This window comes from Chanodichthys erythropterus, chromosome 10 (genome assembly GCF_024489055.1).
Source record: "Chanodichthys erythropterus isolate Z2021 chromosome 10, ASM2448905v1, whole genome shotgun sequence".
NCBI classification, from domain to species: Eukaryota; Metazoa; Chordata; class Actinopteri; order Cypriniformes; family Xenocyprididae; genus Chanodichthys; species Chanodichthys erythropterus.
The window spans coordinates 53929648-53945669 of NC_090230.1; the positions used below are offsets into that span (position 1 = coordinate 53929648).

Below are 16022 nucleotides of genomic sequence, written 5' to 3' on the forward strand. Positions count from 1 at the left end.
GGGAGAGATGTAACTGTCATGCATAAATAAAGTGATAGAATAAACGATATTTAATCATCTCTGAACTAGGAAAAGGTTTTGAAATCGGCAGAAAAGCAACTTTGAGTTGTGTTTGGAGCCAAGATGGCGTTACAGCGTCTCAGTTTCCACTAGCATGACGTTGTCTAAAGGCGCCTGTAATTTTTCGCGCATGCGCAGTCAACTGACCTTCTACTTGCGGCCTCGTCCTGCTGCCGACGAGGACATTGGGCTGCGTTGTAGTCTGAACTGTCAACTCATTTAGGTTAGTTTTGGTGCAGTAAAATTCGCACCATGCCCGGTGTGGTTGAGATTCCGACGTTGCAGGAACTGAACGTCGAAGAGGTAAGTTACGTCTGAAAGAATGAAAAACGCAACCAGTTGTTAGCCTAAAGCTGCAGCAGTCGCACTGCTAAAGTTGACATGTAAATTTCATTTAAATGTGTTCAACTACTATTAAAGTCTATGCTGGTTAGTGAAGATCAAAAAGAAAGCAGGAATTTGAAAGAACTGGATAACTGATTTGTTGGTCTTTTCTGTTTTAGCAGAAGCGTCAGTGGTTTCATATTTTGTGGCACTGTATGTATGTGTTATTAAGGGTAACAACATAATGGGTTAAACCTTTTTTCTTAGCATGCTTATTATAGACACACTTCGATTATTGGGTGAAATGACATGCTCCGTAATCCCTATTGTTTTAGAAATCTTATTATATCCAATTCAATAACAAGACTGAAAAGAAAACCTGACATTTTGCACAACTATACAGGATTTCTTTAATGTCATAAATGTATTTTTTTTTTTGCTGGGGAAAACAATGCATTCACTTAAAGTCAAATAATTGTCTCAATTGTCTACATTATGTGTATTCTCAGGACTTTGCTGTTTTCTGTGCAGGTCAATGTATCATCATCCGTACTAAAGGCGGCTGCTCATCACTATGGCTCTCAATGTGACAAGCCCAACAAAGAGTTCATGCTTTGCCGCTGGGAGGAGAAGGACCCCAGAAAATGTATGAAAGAAGGGACAAAAGTCAATGAGTGTGCAGTGAACTTCTTCAGGTACTCAACACTTTCACTTCTTTGTCCTGATTTGGCTTCAGAATGGTTTAAAAAACAAACAAACAAACAAACAAACAAAACAAATTAGCAATTCCTTCAGATTTTATTTCTCAGTATTTATCATTCTGATTTATTAGTGTAACCCATTCAGAGATGTTAAATAGAAGAACACAGAGGAGTACTCCAGTATATCTGAATGAAATAAATGTGTGATTCTAATAATATTCAGTAAATTTGTGACTTGAATTGTATTATTTGCATAAATGAAATGAGGTATTATAAAAAGAAATCAGTGCTAACATTCAAATGAGTCACTATTGCATGTTGTTTTGTTGTTGTTGTTGTTGTTTTGTTTTGTCAGGTAGTTGTTCTCTGAGAAGTAGAGCTCACTGCTAGATAAACAGGTGAATTGACCTTCACCAAGACCCGCCCCCCTTAGTTACTGTTACTATGTCTGACAAGCCATGGCGCTCTCATGTTCTCATGCAATGAAAAATGCATTGCTGAGCAAAGTGGACACTGACAACGAGACTGATCAGGTTACTTGTGTTATAAAACAATGTATCATCTTTCAAATTTTGTCATTAGTAGGGGTGGGCGATATGACCAAATTCTTATTTCGTGATATGAGAAATTTTATTTCACGATAACAATATATATTCTGATATAGTTATTTTGTGATATTTTATCTCATTTCTGTTATTATAAATAAGAAAAAAGAAGCAAATTACGAACAATAGGACAAATACAATATAACAAAAATAAGAATTAAACCAATTAAGTTTTTCAGGTACAATAGGTTTTATTTGACGTAGTTAGAATTAGTACAGAAATGTAATAATCAAACGTAATGAGCAGTAAGTTCTTTTCTCTTTGGCTTGATTCACATTAATGACACAGAGAGCAGAAGGTAGGTATATTAGGCTGCTGTCACTTGAAGACCAAATGCACAGATCCATTGTACTGATACACATCTGGATTAGACCCAACAGCGCCGCCTTGTGACTTTGCAAAATGCATCGCCTGTGGGAATGATAGCGGGAGTAAACAGTTCTGACGCACACTGAACGAGCAGGTACGAAACAACTAAGTTAATCGATCGCGGATGGTTTCATTATCTTGGGCGGATATAAAAGTATAAGAATATAAAAATAATAAAAGCAAAAATGTGTCTCTAAATGGGCGGTGGTTAATATACCTGGGCGGCCCACCCAAGTAAAGTCTATGTGTGGGAAGCACTGAACCTGCTGTGTTTATGTGAATACTCCACACGATGGGCATTTTGATATAATTGCGTGTGTATTTGACCATTCAAGCACAATAAGATGTGACAGAGAACTGAATTTGCGATCGCACACAAGAGACGCAGCTTTCTGTGCACGCACTTACACTGTGTGTCAGTCAGCGCGTGTACCACATTGAGTTCTTTTTCACCGCTTATTGTGCTTAATAACACTTTTCAACATCGAGCCTGTCCCAAATTCACGATTGCCTTCTGAGAGAGGCAGCTTTCTGTGCGCAAACTTTGGTAGTATGCCAGTCAGCATGAGCACCGCACTGAGTTCCTTTTCAGGATAAATTGCACTTATAACTCTTTTTAAACAAAGCACATCCCAGTCTGATGCAAAGCACATCAGATTTTATATGCTTTACCAAATGCACGTTATTGGAAACCCAAACAAACCCAATTCTAGATACTGAGTTCGTGTGGAGCAGCATTTACTGTCTGTGAATGGAGTCCTCTGAGATGCACTTAACCTGCACGCATATAATTAATTAAACCCACAGAGCATATATTTGTTTAATTTAATCGCAGCCTTTGTGAATTCATAACAGCACTTTGCCATGTTGTGATTTTTAAATGGTTTTAATACAACGTGCAGTTTTAGGAAATGGTCTAATAATGCGGGTCATGGATTCTTGTCCGTGGAATGCACCACTTCAGATATTTTGCCAGTTACTGGACATGGGAAAACTGCAATTGAGGATTTTTTAAAAAATTGAGTACTCGAATTTAATCGATGAATTGTGATAGCCCTATTTTGAAGTGTAAATATTGCTATATATTTACATATCGTGATAGACATGTTTTGCAAAATTCCAATGATAGACATTTTATACCTCAGTTATGATATATATCGTCATACACAGCCCTAATTCAAGCAATAAATACTGTTTTGTGCCATGATAGATCACTCTAGTACCTTAACTCAAGCAGCACGTGAACCGATCATCAGAACAAAATAACCATGAAGGAACATCAGAAGATATGTTGCTTCAACTGTGAAAAGACGTCAGTACACACCATTTTTCAAGTTTAAGTCCACCAACGTTAAATTACTAACTCTGCTGTCTGGTTTGCTTGTCCAGACAAAATGACATTATGATTGGTCAGATCACCTGTCAATCAAACTCCTGGCAAAGGGTAGTCTTGTATTTTCATATTGTAATGCAACTGCACAGTGACATTATCTGTCATGAATGGGTAAAAGTGTATTAATGGATAAGCTTCTATAAATTTTAAAATATGACCATGGGGATGAGATGTATTCCTACAATATTAACATATGCAAGGTTATAGAATCAAAATCAATGTAAACGAAGGATATCTGTCTTTGCACTATAGCAAATACTATATTGACCTGACAAATTACAAGGTGTGACACAAGAAACGATGAGCAATGCTACATTTAGTAAAGTAGCTTGGTTTCTGTTCTGTGGCATTAAGCCGGGGAGCATTGTTCATTCCTGAAAAGTCATTGAACCAAAGTCTTGCTCTTAATTTTTCTCAAACTTGAAACATTTACAAAAAAGATTATTCAGGAGTCATTGGATATTTTACAACAAAGAGCAACCATAAAAAGGATGCTGTCTGGAGAAGCTCTATGAATGTCGTGAAAATGAAAGGTATACGTTTATGCTTTTCCATGTGTAACTTCTGCACAGAGCACACAAATAGAGAGGACTCGCCTTCACTCTTCTGATTAGCTGTCATTTGCTTTACACATGCTTTCAGCATGGACAGAAAATGAGTCGTGGTGTTGTGGCTGGTTAGGACATGTTGTAATCCCCACTATTTGCATGTAATTTTTTTTTAAAATCACATATTTTTTGGCCTACAGGCAGATAAAGGGAAACTGTGCCGAGTCCTTCACGGAGTACTGGACCTGTTTGGATTACTCTAACCTGGCTGAGCTGCGCCAATGCCGGAAGCAGCAGAAGGCGTTTGATAGCTGTGTGTTGGAGAAGCTGGGCTGGGAGAGGCCTGACCTAGGAGATCTGTCCAAAGTGGGTCAAAATATCCATTACTTTATTTTAAACCAATATTCCATGTCGTTTTGGTCTTCCTCCATATCCTGTATTTCATACCTTTGACCTCTCCCACAGGTGACAAAGGTGGCAACCTCTCGACCCGTGCCTGAAAACCCCTACCATTCAAGACCAAGACCTGAGCCTAACCCTCCAATTGAGGCTGAGCTACAGCCATCCAAGCATGGCAGCCGCTTGTTCTTCTGGAACTGGTAAAAAAGGGCCAATTGCTGTCCTATAAATATCATGTTCTGCTTCTCCATGCTCCTGACCAGAGACAGTGTGCCAGTGGTTGCGCTGTTATCCTAACGTATTGTGTAGAAATGTTAATAAATTTTGTTCACTCAAAACATGTTATCGAATTAAAAAAGATTTAATTTAAACTTGGCTTCAGGTTGCTTTTTGTGTACTTCATGTAGTTTTGACTGTTAAGAATGTTCTGGGTTCAGTTCAATTTAAAGGGTAGTTCACCCAAAAATGAAAATTCTGTCTTTATTTACTCACCCTCATGTCGTTCTACACCTGTAAAATTTTGGTCATCTTCAGAACACAAATGAAGATATTTTATTGAAATCTGTCCTTCTATCTATATAGTCCACATATAAACATTCATCAACACACACATCAGGTATAGTAAAAGGAAGCTCGAGCATGCTTGCTTGACGTGTGAAAACCAATTAGGGCCATTCTTGTGTTACGCAGCATGTTTGAACTTCCGCAAAAAAAAAAAATGGGGTTGATTCTCGTGTGTTACGCAGCACGTTTGAGCCTCCAGAGAACCAATGAGGTTCATTCTCGTGTGTTACGCAGCACGTTTGAGCCTCCAGAGAACCAATGAGGTTCATTCTCGTGTGTTACGCAGCACGTTTGAGCCTCCAGAGAACCAATGAGGTTCATTCTCGTGTGTTACGCAGCACGTTTGAGCCTCCACAGAACCAATGAGGTTTGTTCTCATGCGTCAAGCAGGCAACAACAGTTAAGCTTCTGTTTATGTTTGCAGACCAATGTTTATATGTGAATAAAAGCCTAAATTAAATCTGTTCATCATACATCATAAAGTCATCGTACTAAATTAATTGCCATGTTAATTCAGTATATCAAAAAAAGTCTGCTATTACTGTTTCCACTATTATTAAAGAATTTTAATATATCGTTTTTATATATTGAATACAGTATGAATATATTTTACCATAAAATTTGAAGATAGTCACAGAGGCTGCCATGGTGTTAAAGACATTTTTAAACAAAAATGTTAAGCAGATAAAACTTTTCAACAGTGATAATAATATTCAGAATTTTTTCTTGAGCAGCAAATCATCATATTAGAATTATTTCTGAAGGCTCATGTGACAGGAAAAAATTACATTGTTCAATTGATTAAAATGTATTTAAAAAAAATTGAAATTGTAAAATTTTTTCACAATTTACTTTTTACTTTTTTTTTTTTTTATTAAATAAATGCAGCCTTGGTGAGGAGAAGATACTTTCAAAAATAAAGGTACTGTATATCGACAGATATTGGGAAACTGCATGCTTTTTTTCGCCCCTATTTTACATTTATATTTCCATTACTGCCATCTAACCATCACTTAGTTAATCTTTAGAAGCTTAATAATGTATTAACACTTTTTATTTAATGTAATCTTTAGACAATCTGAACATACAAAAGCTTAAAATGGCAATACACTGTATTTTAATGTTTATTCTAGTGTGACGCCTGTACCCATAGACTGCCATTAGGTCCATTACTCCCAAAAATCTGTTGGTTTATAAGCTGACAGATGATTCTGGCCTAATCGACAGCATGCCACAAATAGCGTAAACTTTTGTTAACTCTGGAGATTAAATACAATTTTGAATTTACCTCTACATTCCACAGTATGTGTGCTTTTTGCTCTGTGTTTGGTCACATATTCACCCTTAAAGCTTGTTATAAAGGTGCTTTCTTTCATTCACCTGGTCTGCTGTTCTGGCCAGACACCACCTCCTGTCTTAATTCAGCAGTATGGTGTATGTTTTAAAACCAGATTGTGGCTGTGTAGTGTCATGGACCTCAGGAGCTGGAGACTGGGTCCCCTTGGGTAAAGGCCAATTTCCCCCAGAGCTCCCTCCTCACTTCCTTACCAGCCCCTGCGCAGGACTGTCTGAACAACACTACAAGTTCAAAGAGTCAGTAGTGCACTGCCACAGAGCAGCACAGGTCAATTGGCCCTACAGGCAACAGCACTGCTGCCTTAAGTAAATAAACCTGTGTGCAAAGCTTCATTTTGCACCATATTTTTATAACAAGTTTTTAAATGTTAACCTTTATGACATGCAGGTAAAAGGCACTTACTGTCCCGGTAAAATGATGCTCATTTTCTATAGATTAATGTGGAGCATTTTCTGGGAGGTCTCACATGTGAAATTTAATCAAACTGTGCAACTAAATTTGTTCTTTTTTCCCTCATATGTGCAAATTTATCTCAAGAGTTGCTCTTGCCCCATACAAGTCAAACGTCATTCTGGATGAAACTCGTACTGTTTGAAGAACAAAAGCAAACTGATGTCAGATTGCGGCCTGAGAGGCAGTGCTGAATTTGCTCTGACATTTTCTTGGCTAGGAAGTAAGAATAGAGCAGGTCCAGTTTTGTACCAGTAACAGAGGAATTATAGGATAGGAGCCCTGTGGGTATCAGATCAAGGGATAAATTGCACATACTAAGATTACCAGTGGGGCAAAACAATAACTATACTGATAATAACAAGATTTGTAAGCTATACAGCAATGTCGCCTTGAAAATGATTAAATTACAGCAGGGTTGTTGCCAAAATTACCAGGTCCTGGGACCAATTTTTATGGAGTCTTTGTGGTTAATGCTCATCAGCGATGACACAGTAAACTTTGATTTGAGATAGAATAAAGCAATAGACCTTATTCTCAAAATCTTTGATTTTTAACGGGAATGAAAGCAAAGCTGTGAGGGATAGACATACATCTCCTCAGTGGGTTGTACTGTTATTTAATGTGTTTTTGGATTGTTCTGCTGACGTAACACTGCAAAAATATCTTTCCAAAAACCTCCAAGCAATATGATCTTTGGAAAAATATACGTGATCTAGGAGCTTTAATACAGCTTTTTACAGCAGATGCTTTTGACACGGTAAGTCTAGGCCAATTTATACCACACAGTCAAACACGTTTGTAGGGTTTTGTCTTATCAATTCTAAACTTGTTTGTTGGCGTTTGTCTGTGTGGTGTGAATTGACCTTTAACCCTCACAGCCTCCCTTTCATAGTGTCATGGCACTGCTCTGAATAAGGTCTATAAGCCAAGAGAGGTCATCCAATACAGTGATTTTACTGTACAAGGAAAGTGTGACGCGAAGCAGTGACAGAAATGTGTATATTTATATATATACACTATATTTTTATATATAGTGTATATTTATATATATATATATATATATATATATATATATATGTGTGTGTGTGTGTGTGTGTGTGTGTGTGTGTGTGTGTGTGTGTATATATATATATATATATATATATATATATATATATATATATATATATATATATATATATATATATTTATATATATATATATATATATATATATATATATATATATATATATATAATGTATTAATAATTACTAAAATAACTCTATATAAAATATAGTTCATTGGCCTAATTGTAGAATTCATGGTTGCCACAAAACATAGTAACTTGATGCATTAATACAGAATTTTACTGATGTTCAATGACAAATGTCTCATCTGTGTATATCAGCTGTTTACGGCTTCAGTGACTGATAATACAATCAGAATAGAGAGTTGGAACTGTCACTTTTATAAATAAAAGTCTTCTCTTTGGTAAATGTAGATTGAAACAGAAGATAGATGCTATTTCTTTAGTCTTTTTAAAAAATATATATATATGACATTGATTCACTTAGTGGAAAATATTTGACATTTAACTGGACTGCTGTTGCTCATGGCCACATCGGTCCACACATGGTCATGTTTCCATGCCGTAAGCATTTATATGCGTTCACCCTATAACACAGTGATAGATGTAAGAACTAATCATACAATTATTTAAAACTCCACCCTTATAACCAGAGCTGCAAAAGCAAAAAAAAAAAAAAAATTCATCCTGGCAGTTTTTATGCTTAGCCAGTGAAGGCCAAATTTTTCTTCTTTTTTTCTTCTTGGCCTCACAATTAGGTCAAAATACATGTCAATCATTATTTTAGTTTGCTAATGCAAGCGTCACTGAATTGTTGCTCAAACTAAGGGTTAGTGATTTGATCATTACAAATTATACAACTTAAGTAGAGGTTCAAATTCAAAATGTAGACTTTTAGTGTACATTAAAAACCACTCTAAAAGGAGAACAGTCTAGCTTGGCCAGTCTGTGATGTTTTTTTGGCTTGGTATTTTGTCAAAATCCATAAGTATTTTCCTCTGAACATCTATTTGTAACACTGTTTACTTTACGTAAAGGGATAGTTCACCCACAATTGAAAATTCTGCCATCATTTTCTCACCCTCATGTCCAAACCCATATGACTTTCTTATGCAGAACACAAAAGAAGATATTTTGAAGAACATTGTGTTGCAAAAATATTGGACACCATTGACTTTCAATGTATGGTCAAAAAAAGACAGAGACATTTATATCATAATATCTTCTTTTGTGTTCCACAGAAGTCATACAAGTTTTTGGAACAATTTTTTTTGGTGAACTATCCCTTTAAGGACTAGCGAGTCAAGCACTATTGTTGTCATTGAGCCAAAAGTGTCTTAACTGCAAAATTCCCTCTAGATATCCAAAGGTGCGGTCCGATACACAGACTCCCGCAGGAAACGTCGACAGCGGTGACGGTGACCCGGGCGGCTTCGCAGGTCCGCACAGGGAGGCCGGAGTCTGGAGGCAGGGCCCGGGGGCTCGTGGCAGCGCTAGTTCAGACCTCAACAAAGGAAATGGAGGTCAGTGTTGGTCGACTCTGCCCCGGTGCAGGAAGCACGCTTTGGCAGCGGAAAGAAATACAATACTGGACTTTCACAAAGCAACAGCCCGCACGGGAGTCCACGGTGCTAAACCACTCAAACAAACTAGCTCATTCTCGTCCCTATACTGTCAATATTCCTATTGTTCGCTACAGACTTTGACAGGATCAAATAAATATTTCAAATCAAAATCAAATCAGAATCAAAAAGAGCTTTATTGCCAGGTATGTTGTTAACACATACTAGGAATTTGTTTTAGTGACAGAAGCTCCACAGTGCAACAGAGTGACAGCGACAAGACAAGACACATAATAAAAAGAATAAAATAATAATATACAAATTTACAAGATAGACAAAGTGCAAAAAAAAAGCAAAAGACAATATATATTATAGACAATTGTATGTACAATTATGTGTGCAAATTGAGATATAAATAAGTGTTTTAAGTAAATAATGTGTAATAGTGTTATGTGTTCCGTGTTTGTTAAGTGTTCATGAGATGGATTGCTTGAGGGAGAGATGGATTGCTTTGAGGTAGCGATGTGCACCAACTGCTTGTTGCCTGGCGTAAGCTTATCATTCAGTCATCGGGCCACATGTATGCGAGCCAGGGGACACGATGTTATGAAGCGTGAGCTATGACCTGTTCGGAGGCCCCACGGAACCAGGACCTGCCGCCCGTGTGATATGTTGAAACAACCTATCGATTGTGGTTTTGTCTTGGTGTATGTGGCTTAACTGTAGTTTTAACTCGTTGTTGCGTCTGTTTACAGCAAGACCGCACGTTATATGTTTACGTGAGGCTTTCTCCTTGTCTCTGCTTTGGCGTGTTGAGAGGCGCTTTCATGTTTCCACTTAAAATGGCCTCTCACTCGATTGGCTTTGAACTCACATGCAGGTCTAAGTAAAATACACAGGCTGCCACAGTCTGTAGACTAGTGCTCCAGATGTCACTGTGTGTAACAATACATGCATATTGCAGGATAATGCACCACTTGATCCATACCATAAGTATAATGGGCCCTGCTTTTTAATGGGATTAATGTCATGTGTTTGACAGGACAGAGTGATTTCACTCATGAAAACATGCAAACTCAAATGGCAGTTGGCAGAATACAAGAAACACACTGAACACCTTGACAGTCTCCACCAAAAAAGGGCCGTGACTGTAAGGTACTGCAACAGTAAGATGCTCATACTATGGTCCATATGATTACCAAATTCATGTAGCATTGGCTTGGTTTTTACAAGGTACAAAAAATAACAGTTTTTCCATAATTTTACACTAAACAAAATTTTTTTAAACATCTATATTAACAGCATAGTATTCTTTTGAAATACCATATGCATGAATATGGTATTCATTCAGTACCATGGTATTTATCAAAATATCTCATCGCAGGGCACTACTGTGGTATTTAGACATGCGCCATGGTAATCTTGGAAGTACTTTGGAGTACCATGTAAATTCAGTGCAGTGTTATATGCATCAAAGTACCATCTGATACCAACACTGTACCGTCGTACAGCCAGGGTCATTTTTGTGAGGGAATATTATTTTTGTAAGGATATTGTGCAAAAACAAGTGTGTGTGTGTGTGTGTGTGTGTGGTCCATGATTTATCTAAAACAAGGGCATTAATTTGATAAGTCATAAGAGTTTATTCTTAATTTGTAGCTACATCATCTATTTCCTCCCTACATGTCATGTGGTGGGGCTCATTAGTCTGTTTCTAAACAGTTTTTTTCTTCAGAGCACAGATTTTACATTGCAGATTGAATGGAAAAGAGTGAGCGGTACTTTCTTCAAAATGTTTCTTTTTGTGTTTTACAGAAGAAAAAAAGAAAGACAGAATTTTTATTTTTAGCCGTACTGTCCCTTTAAGATGTCACTCTTATATATGGATAGGTATTTACATTGTAGAACATAACTGTGGTTAGAATGATTAAGATATTAAATAGATTCATTAATGTAAAATAAGTGAGCTTAGTTCATGTAGTTCCACCCAGCTTCAGAGTTTTGCGAAGTCCCGCGGAATTGGGCTACTTTTACACTGTTGCTGCGGGGTTGTTTTTCATGACCCCAAATAACATGATATTTAACCTCTGGAATGCTAATTTTACTATGAGGACCCCGACAAAAACACAGATTTGACCCCCGGAATGTGATTTTTACCAGGGGAGCCCACTTCCTTTAGTTACTGTTGCTATGTCCGACAAGCCATGCTGCTCTCACGTCACACATCATGTTCTCACAGTGAAAAATAGCTACATTGCAGAGCAAAGAGGACACTGACAACGTATCGACAGAGCAGGTTACTTTTGAAATGAAACAAGCCTTTTTCAAAGAAATTTTTTTTAAAGAAATTTAAAGAATAAATACCATTTTGAGGCTCTTTAATGTGCCGTGACAGACATCAAGCGGCTCATGAGCCGATCATCTCTTCTTACTAAGTTAGTTAATTTATAGGCTATCATCAAATATACATGAATGAACCACATGAAAGATATCAGTAGGCCAAACGTTACACATAATTTTTCAAGTTCAAGTCCACCAATGTTAATCAACTTACTCCCCTGACTGCTTTGTCGGACAAAATGGCGGATTGGCGAAGCCCAGGTTTTACCTCAGCTGACACATTTGTGCGCAGCCATGGTTGGACCTCCCGTGAGGATTTATGTATCCTTATGTATCGTTGCTAAAAAAGACACTTGTGATATAACTGATGGCCACTTAGCTCTTTGCATTCCAAACGGCGTGTGGTGGCTTTTCTTTTCTGTTTTGAAAAGGCTCCTGACATCTTCGATTGAGCTCTCCATTTAGATTTTTATTATTTATTTATTTATTTATTTTTACTACTAAAACGAGGTGCTACAATCTGCTTACCTTCCTGAGCACACCTGACCAACGGCAGAAAACGGTCATATATTTGCGTGTTTATCAGTAGCGCGCTCTCCAGTTAGCATTGTTGGCGCGAACAAGCGCGTGTTGAAATCGAAAGGCGTCAGCGCATGAACGCTTGTTTATTTTCTGAATTGGCTGAATAATGCAATATTGTGCTGGACTGTTAACGTTTTTGAAAAGTGTCAGTGAGTCACAACTCTTCTGCAAACCGATACTGAAGTACGTGATGACACGCAACGTCTAAACGCATCCCGGCCTTCCTGCAGGTGTCGCCACACTTTTCCAAAAATTAATTGCAGAGCTCAATCCACCGTACGCCTGTGGCAACATAACCGTTTTTACATGGCAACTGCGCTGCGTCCTCTGGAGTGTACGCATGCTGTGAATGCAACAAGACTGGCTGGAGGCTCCATACTTGACTTCATATTGTATATAGATAGATAAACAAATAGCGGAGTGATTGATTGCTCATTAAAAGAGGTTCCAATGAATGACAGGCCCAGCTGCTGACAGCTGCAAGGGGATGTGGAGGAGGGCAGCAGATGAGGGCATGGGGCTCAGGATTTGAAAAGGAGGAAAACGGGCCCAGCGGTGCAGATCCTCTTGGGCCAGCCCTGTGTGTTTGTGTTGGCTCACGACCAGCCTCCCATTTCTCCTTCTGATATACAGCTTTCAGGACTATTTACAGCCCTGGTTCGTGCAAGCACCAAATCCTTTCTCTTTTTTCTCTCTCTCACTCCTTACCCTCATTTCTTGTCAGAGGGGCAGTGTTATATATGGCATTGTTTGTTGAAACTTCAACCTCGATTCATTGGTTTCGCTCAATGAAGGGAGAATAATCACGGTATCCCCAGGCAAGACTTGGCTGATGATGAACTGAGATGTTCAGGGGATAGTTCATCCAGAAATTAAACTTCTTGTCATCATTTATGCACCCTCGTGTCATTGCTGTTATTTCTAGGTACTTCAAAAAAGAAATATATTTCTGATATTTCTTTCCCAGTTCATTTTTTCATATAATGCCGTTCGTAGTGACCACATCTGTCAGCTGTCTGCACTATATTCCATGTCTTCTGAAGTCATACATCATTATGTGATAAATTGACCACACTGAAGCAGTTATTTGAAAATCTTCCCAACCACTGCAGCTCTTAAATCGCAATCTCCATTTGGGATTTTCAAACTGGTGTACCTGAAACACAAAATAAATTATTAAAATGTCAAAGCAGCTTCTTTTCCGTCACAACAGAAATGCTTGCTGATCAGTAGGCTAGGTGTCAAATTCAGCTGCAATTTTGCTTGGTTTATTGAAAAAAAAAAAAAAAAAATGTGGTGCATGATGCTACTGTGAAAAGATTGGGAATGTTATATGAATTACTTTTATGGTGCTTTAAAGGCATTTTTCTCCATTTGTGTTTGTTTGAAATAGAAGGTTTTTCAAAAATGATCTTTTTAGGTTTGGAGTGACATGATGGTGGTAAATGATGACATCATTTTTATTTTTAGATGCATTGCAGTTAACCTTGCCAATTAACTCTTGAGAGAATCCCGTGGACTATCTTTCCATCCACTCCTTTGATTTTCGTTTTCTTTCTGAGATGGAGTTACATCATAGACACATGCAGGCTCTATAGCCAATGCATGCAATCATCAAACAAATCTCTGCAGATATTTATTTAAACTGTTCACTGTCTTTTATTCTCATACCAACACATTCCTGTAGGGTTATTTAGTTGATTTCTCCAAACATCTCGGCACTGTCTTGCAGGCAACAGCATATATTTGTTGCTCCCAAGCAAACGTATACAGCGAGATCTCATGTCAGCTCACTGGTTGGCAGTGCACTGAATGCTCCCTGAAAGCAGTTGCTCATTTCCCATACGTATCTGCCTACATGTCATTTTAATGCATTTGTGTATGTGGTTTCAGGGCTTTTGGAGAGAGCGGTGAAGGGGAGGAGGTGCAGGATGGAGACATTCTTCTTCTGTGCGCTCATCTAAACAGATTGAGTTAAAAGCTGTGCTGAGCGGTGCGGCCGAGCTCCTTTGGTGGTACGTATCTGACTCTGCTCGGAGCTGGGCTTGAGTTTCCTATGGATGTCAAGGTGTGTTAAGCTTTCCCTGCAACTCGAGTTTCTTGGGCCGTGGTGGGCCATCAGTCACTGTGGACCACCTCCCACTCCAACTCTGGATCTGATCCACACGCTGCTGAGCTCTGGGAGTCCCAAACCTTTCACCTTCTATTGTCCATTTTCATGACTCTCTTTATGTAATGTTTCAATTGCTGACCATGGTTCCAATCCATCTCTCCACCTACAAATATGTACGTGTTTGTACTGATTCATGTAAGATATATGGACATGGTTTTAGCTTTTTGCAATTACACTCTTGAAAAGTTGCGCTCATGGGGATTGGGGACTTGGGGATACTTTCCTGTCCTTTCTTTTCTGTCCTTTTAAATAAATAAATAAAATGACATTGTTTCATTCATTTTAAAAGTACTTTAAACAAATGTTTCTGAATAGTTGGAAGTTCTTCACTGAAAATCGTACCCACTGCTACAGGTCTTGAATTCTTTAATAAACCTAAGATGCTTCAAAGACCCATGAAGAAACTTTACTTTTAACCTTTCCTCCTTTTCTTTTTTGTACCTTCCTATAACTTCCAGGTTTTACTGAATCATACGGTCTTGACCGCCACTTCACTCAGGGCTTCTGTGGAGTTTTCCAGCTGTGTTGGCTCTGCGACTTTATTTAGTGGTTCTTTCACTCAACAGAACCCCAGTGTTTCCGTGTGCTGCCTGGACGTCCAAGTAAAGCCACGAGTCAAAGGGGGTGTGTTTGTTCCAGGTAACCACAGGATAGTGTGGGTCGGAAGAATCCTGTTTACTGCTGAAAGCCACACTGCTGCAGCTGCTCACTGGGAACGAGCGGCAAATCCAGGGAAGCCAAGCGCTTACTCACTGGTTGGACGACACAATAGTCTTGGCACTTGACATAAGAATGTGAAAGGATCTTGATTCTCCAGCGCATTGTCTGGAGAGACCTCTACACACTGTAATGAAGTATGAATTCCTCTGTTTATGATGGATTCACTCAGCCATCCTGGAAATCAAAAGAAGGATGTGAGGATCAGTTCATGCTCGCGCTGAGTGTCGGTGTGTTAAAGGTTCAGATTATATTTACACTGCAGACCTCATTCAGTGACAGGAAGGCTGGAAGTGTTTAGCTGGTAGAAGGATCCTGAATCCAATTCAGTTTTGTCACTCAATGTAAAGGTCAGTGCTTTTGACATGATTACAACCATATTCATCAGGTCTCATGACATCATTCTTGTTTACCGTGACCTTCCTGCCCTTTCCACTTCCACCAGCTATTTAGATTAACGCCGAATGACAACATATCTTATAGCGATCTTTGCCGTAACAACTAACAGAACTTGACTTGCAAATGGTGGTCGACCCACATGGGCTTCTCATAGACATAATTGCTGAAACTAAATGAAGACTTATTTGACATAAATTCATTCAAGAACCATGATTCCTTATATTTGAATTCAAATGGCAATTCTGCTTCCTGTTTGCTACTTCCATACAATTCTGATGGCTTAAAGCACTGGTAAGTGTAGTTTAATGGTTCATGGTGCATGATTAAATGTGTTCATTTAAAATTAATACATGTCTTAAGTTAACTTGTTAAATTGTCAGCCCTGGTCTAAATGATGTTTTATTAACA

At 38.3% G+C, this 16022-nt stretch overlaps 1 protein-coding gene and 1 long non-coding RNA gene across 2 annotated transcripts; both read left to right on the forward strand.

Moving 5' to 3' along the window:
• Positions 1-199: 199 nt before the first annotated feature.
• Positions 200-4780, forward strand: ndufa8 (NADH:ubiquinone oxidoreductase subunit A8). Its single transcript, XM_067395665.1, has 4 exons — positions 200-363; positions 916-1079; positions 4202-4367; positions 4467-4780. The coding sequence occupies exons 1-4, from the start codon at positions 313-315 to the stop codon at positions 4602-4604; spliced, it is 519 nt and encodes a 172-aa protein (XP_067251766.1). The 5' UTR covers positions 200-312; the 3' UTR covers positions 4605-4780.
• Positions 4781-5855: 1075 nt separating this feature from the next.
• On the forward strand, positions 5856-14930 carry LOC137027498 (uncharacterized). The gene is made up of 3 exons (XR_010896045.1): positions 5856-5886; positions 9201-9364; positions 14219-14930. It is a non-coding gene; the product is annotated as an uncharacterized lncRNA (long non-coding RNA).
• The last annotated feature ends 1092 nt before the right edge of the window (positions 14931-16022 follow it).

Excerpts from the sequence above, each read along its gene's own strand:
- ndufa8 (XM_067395665.1), top strand. The coding sequence starts at position 313 with ATGCCCGGTGTGGTTGAGATTCCGACGTTGCAGGAACTGAACGTCGAA. Across the intron at positions 1,080-4,201 it reads TGTGCAGTGAACTTCTTCAG|GCAGATAAAGGGAAACTGTG; the intron begins GTACTCAACACT and ends TTTGGCCTACAG. Across the intron at positions 4,368-4,466 it reads ACCTAGGAGATCTGTCCAAA|GTGACAAAGGTGGCAACCTC; the intron begins GTGGGTCAAAAT and ends CCTCTCCCACAG.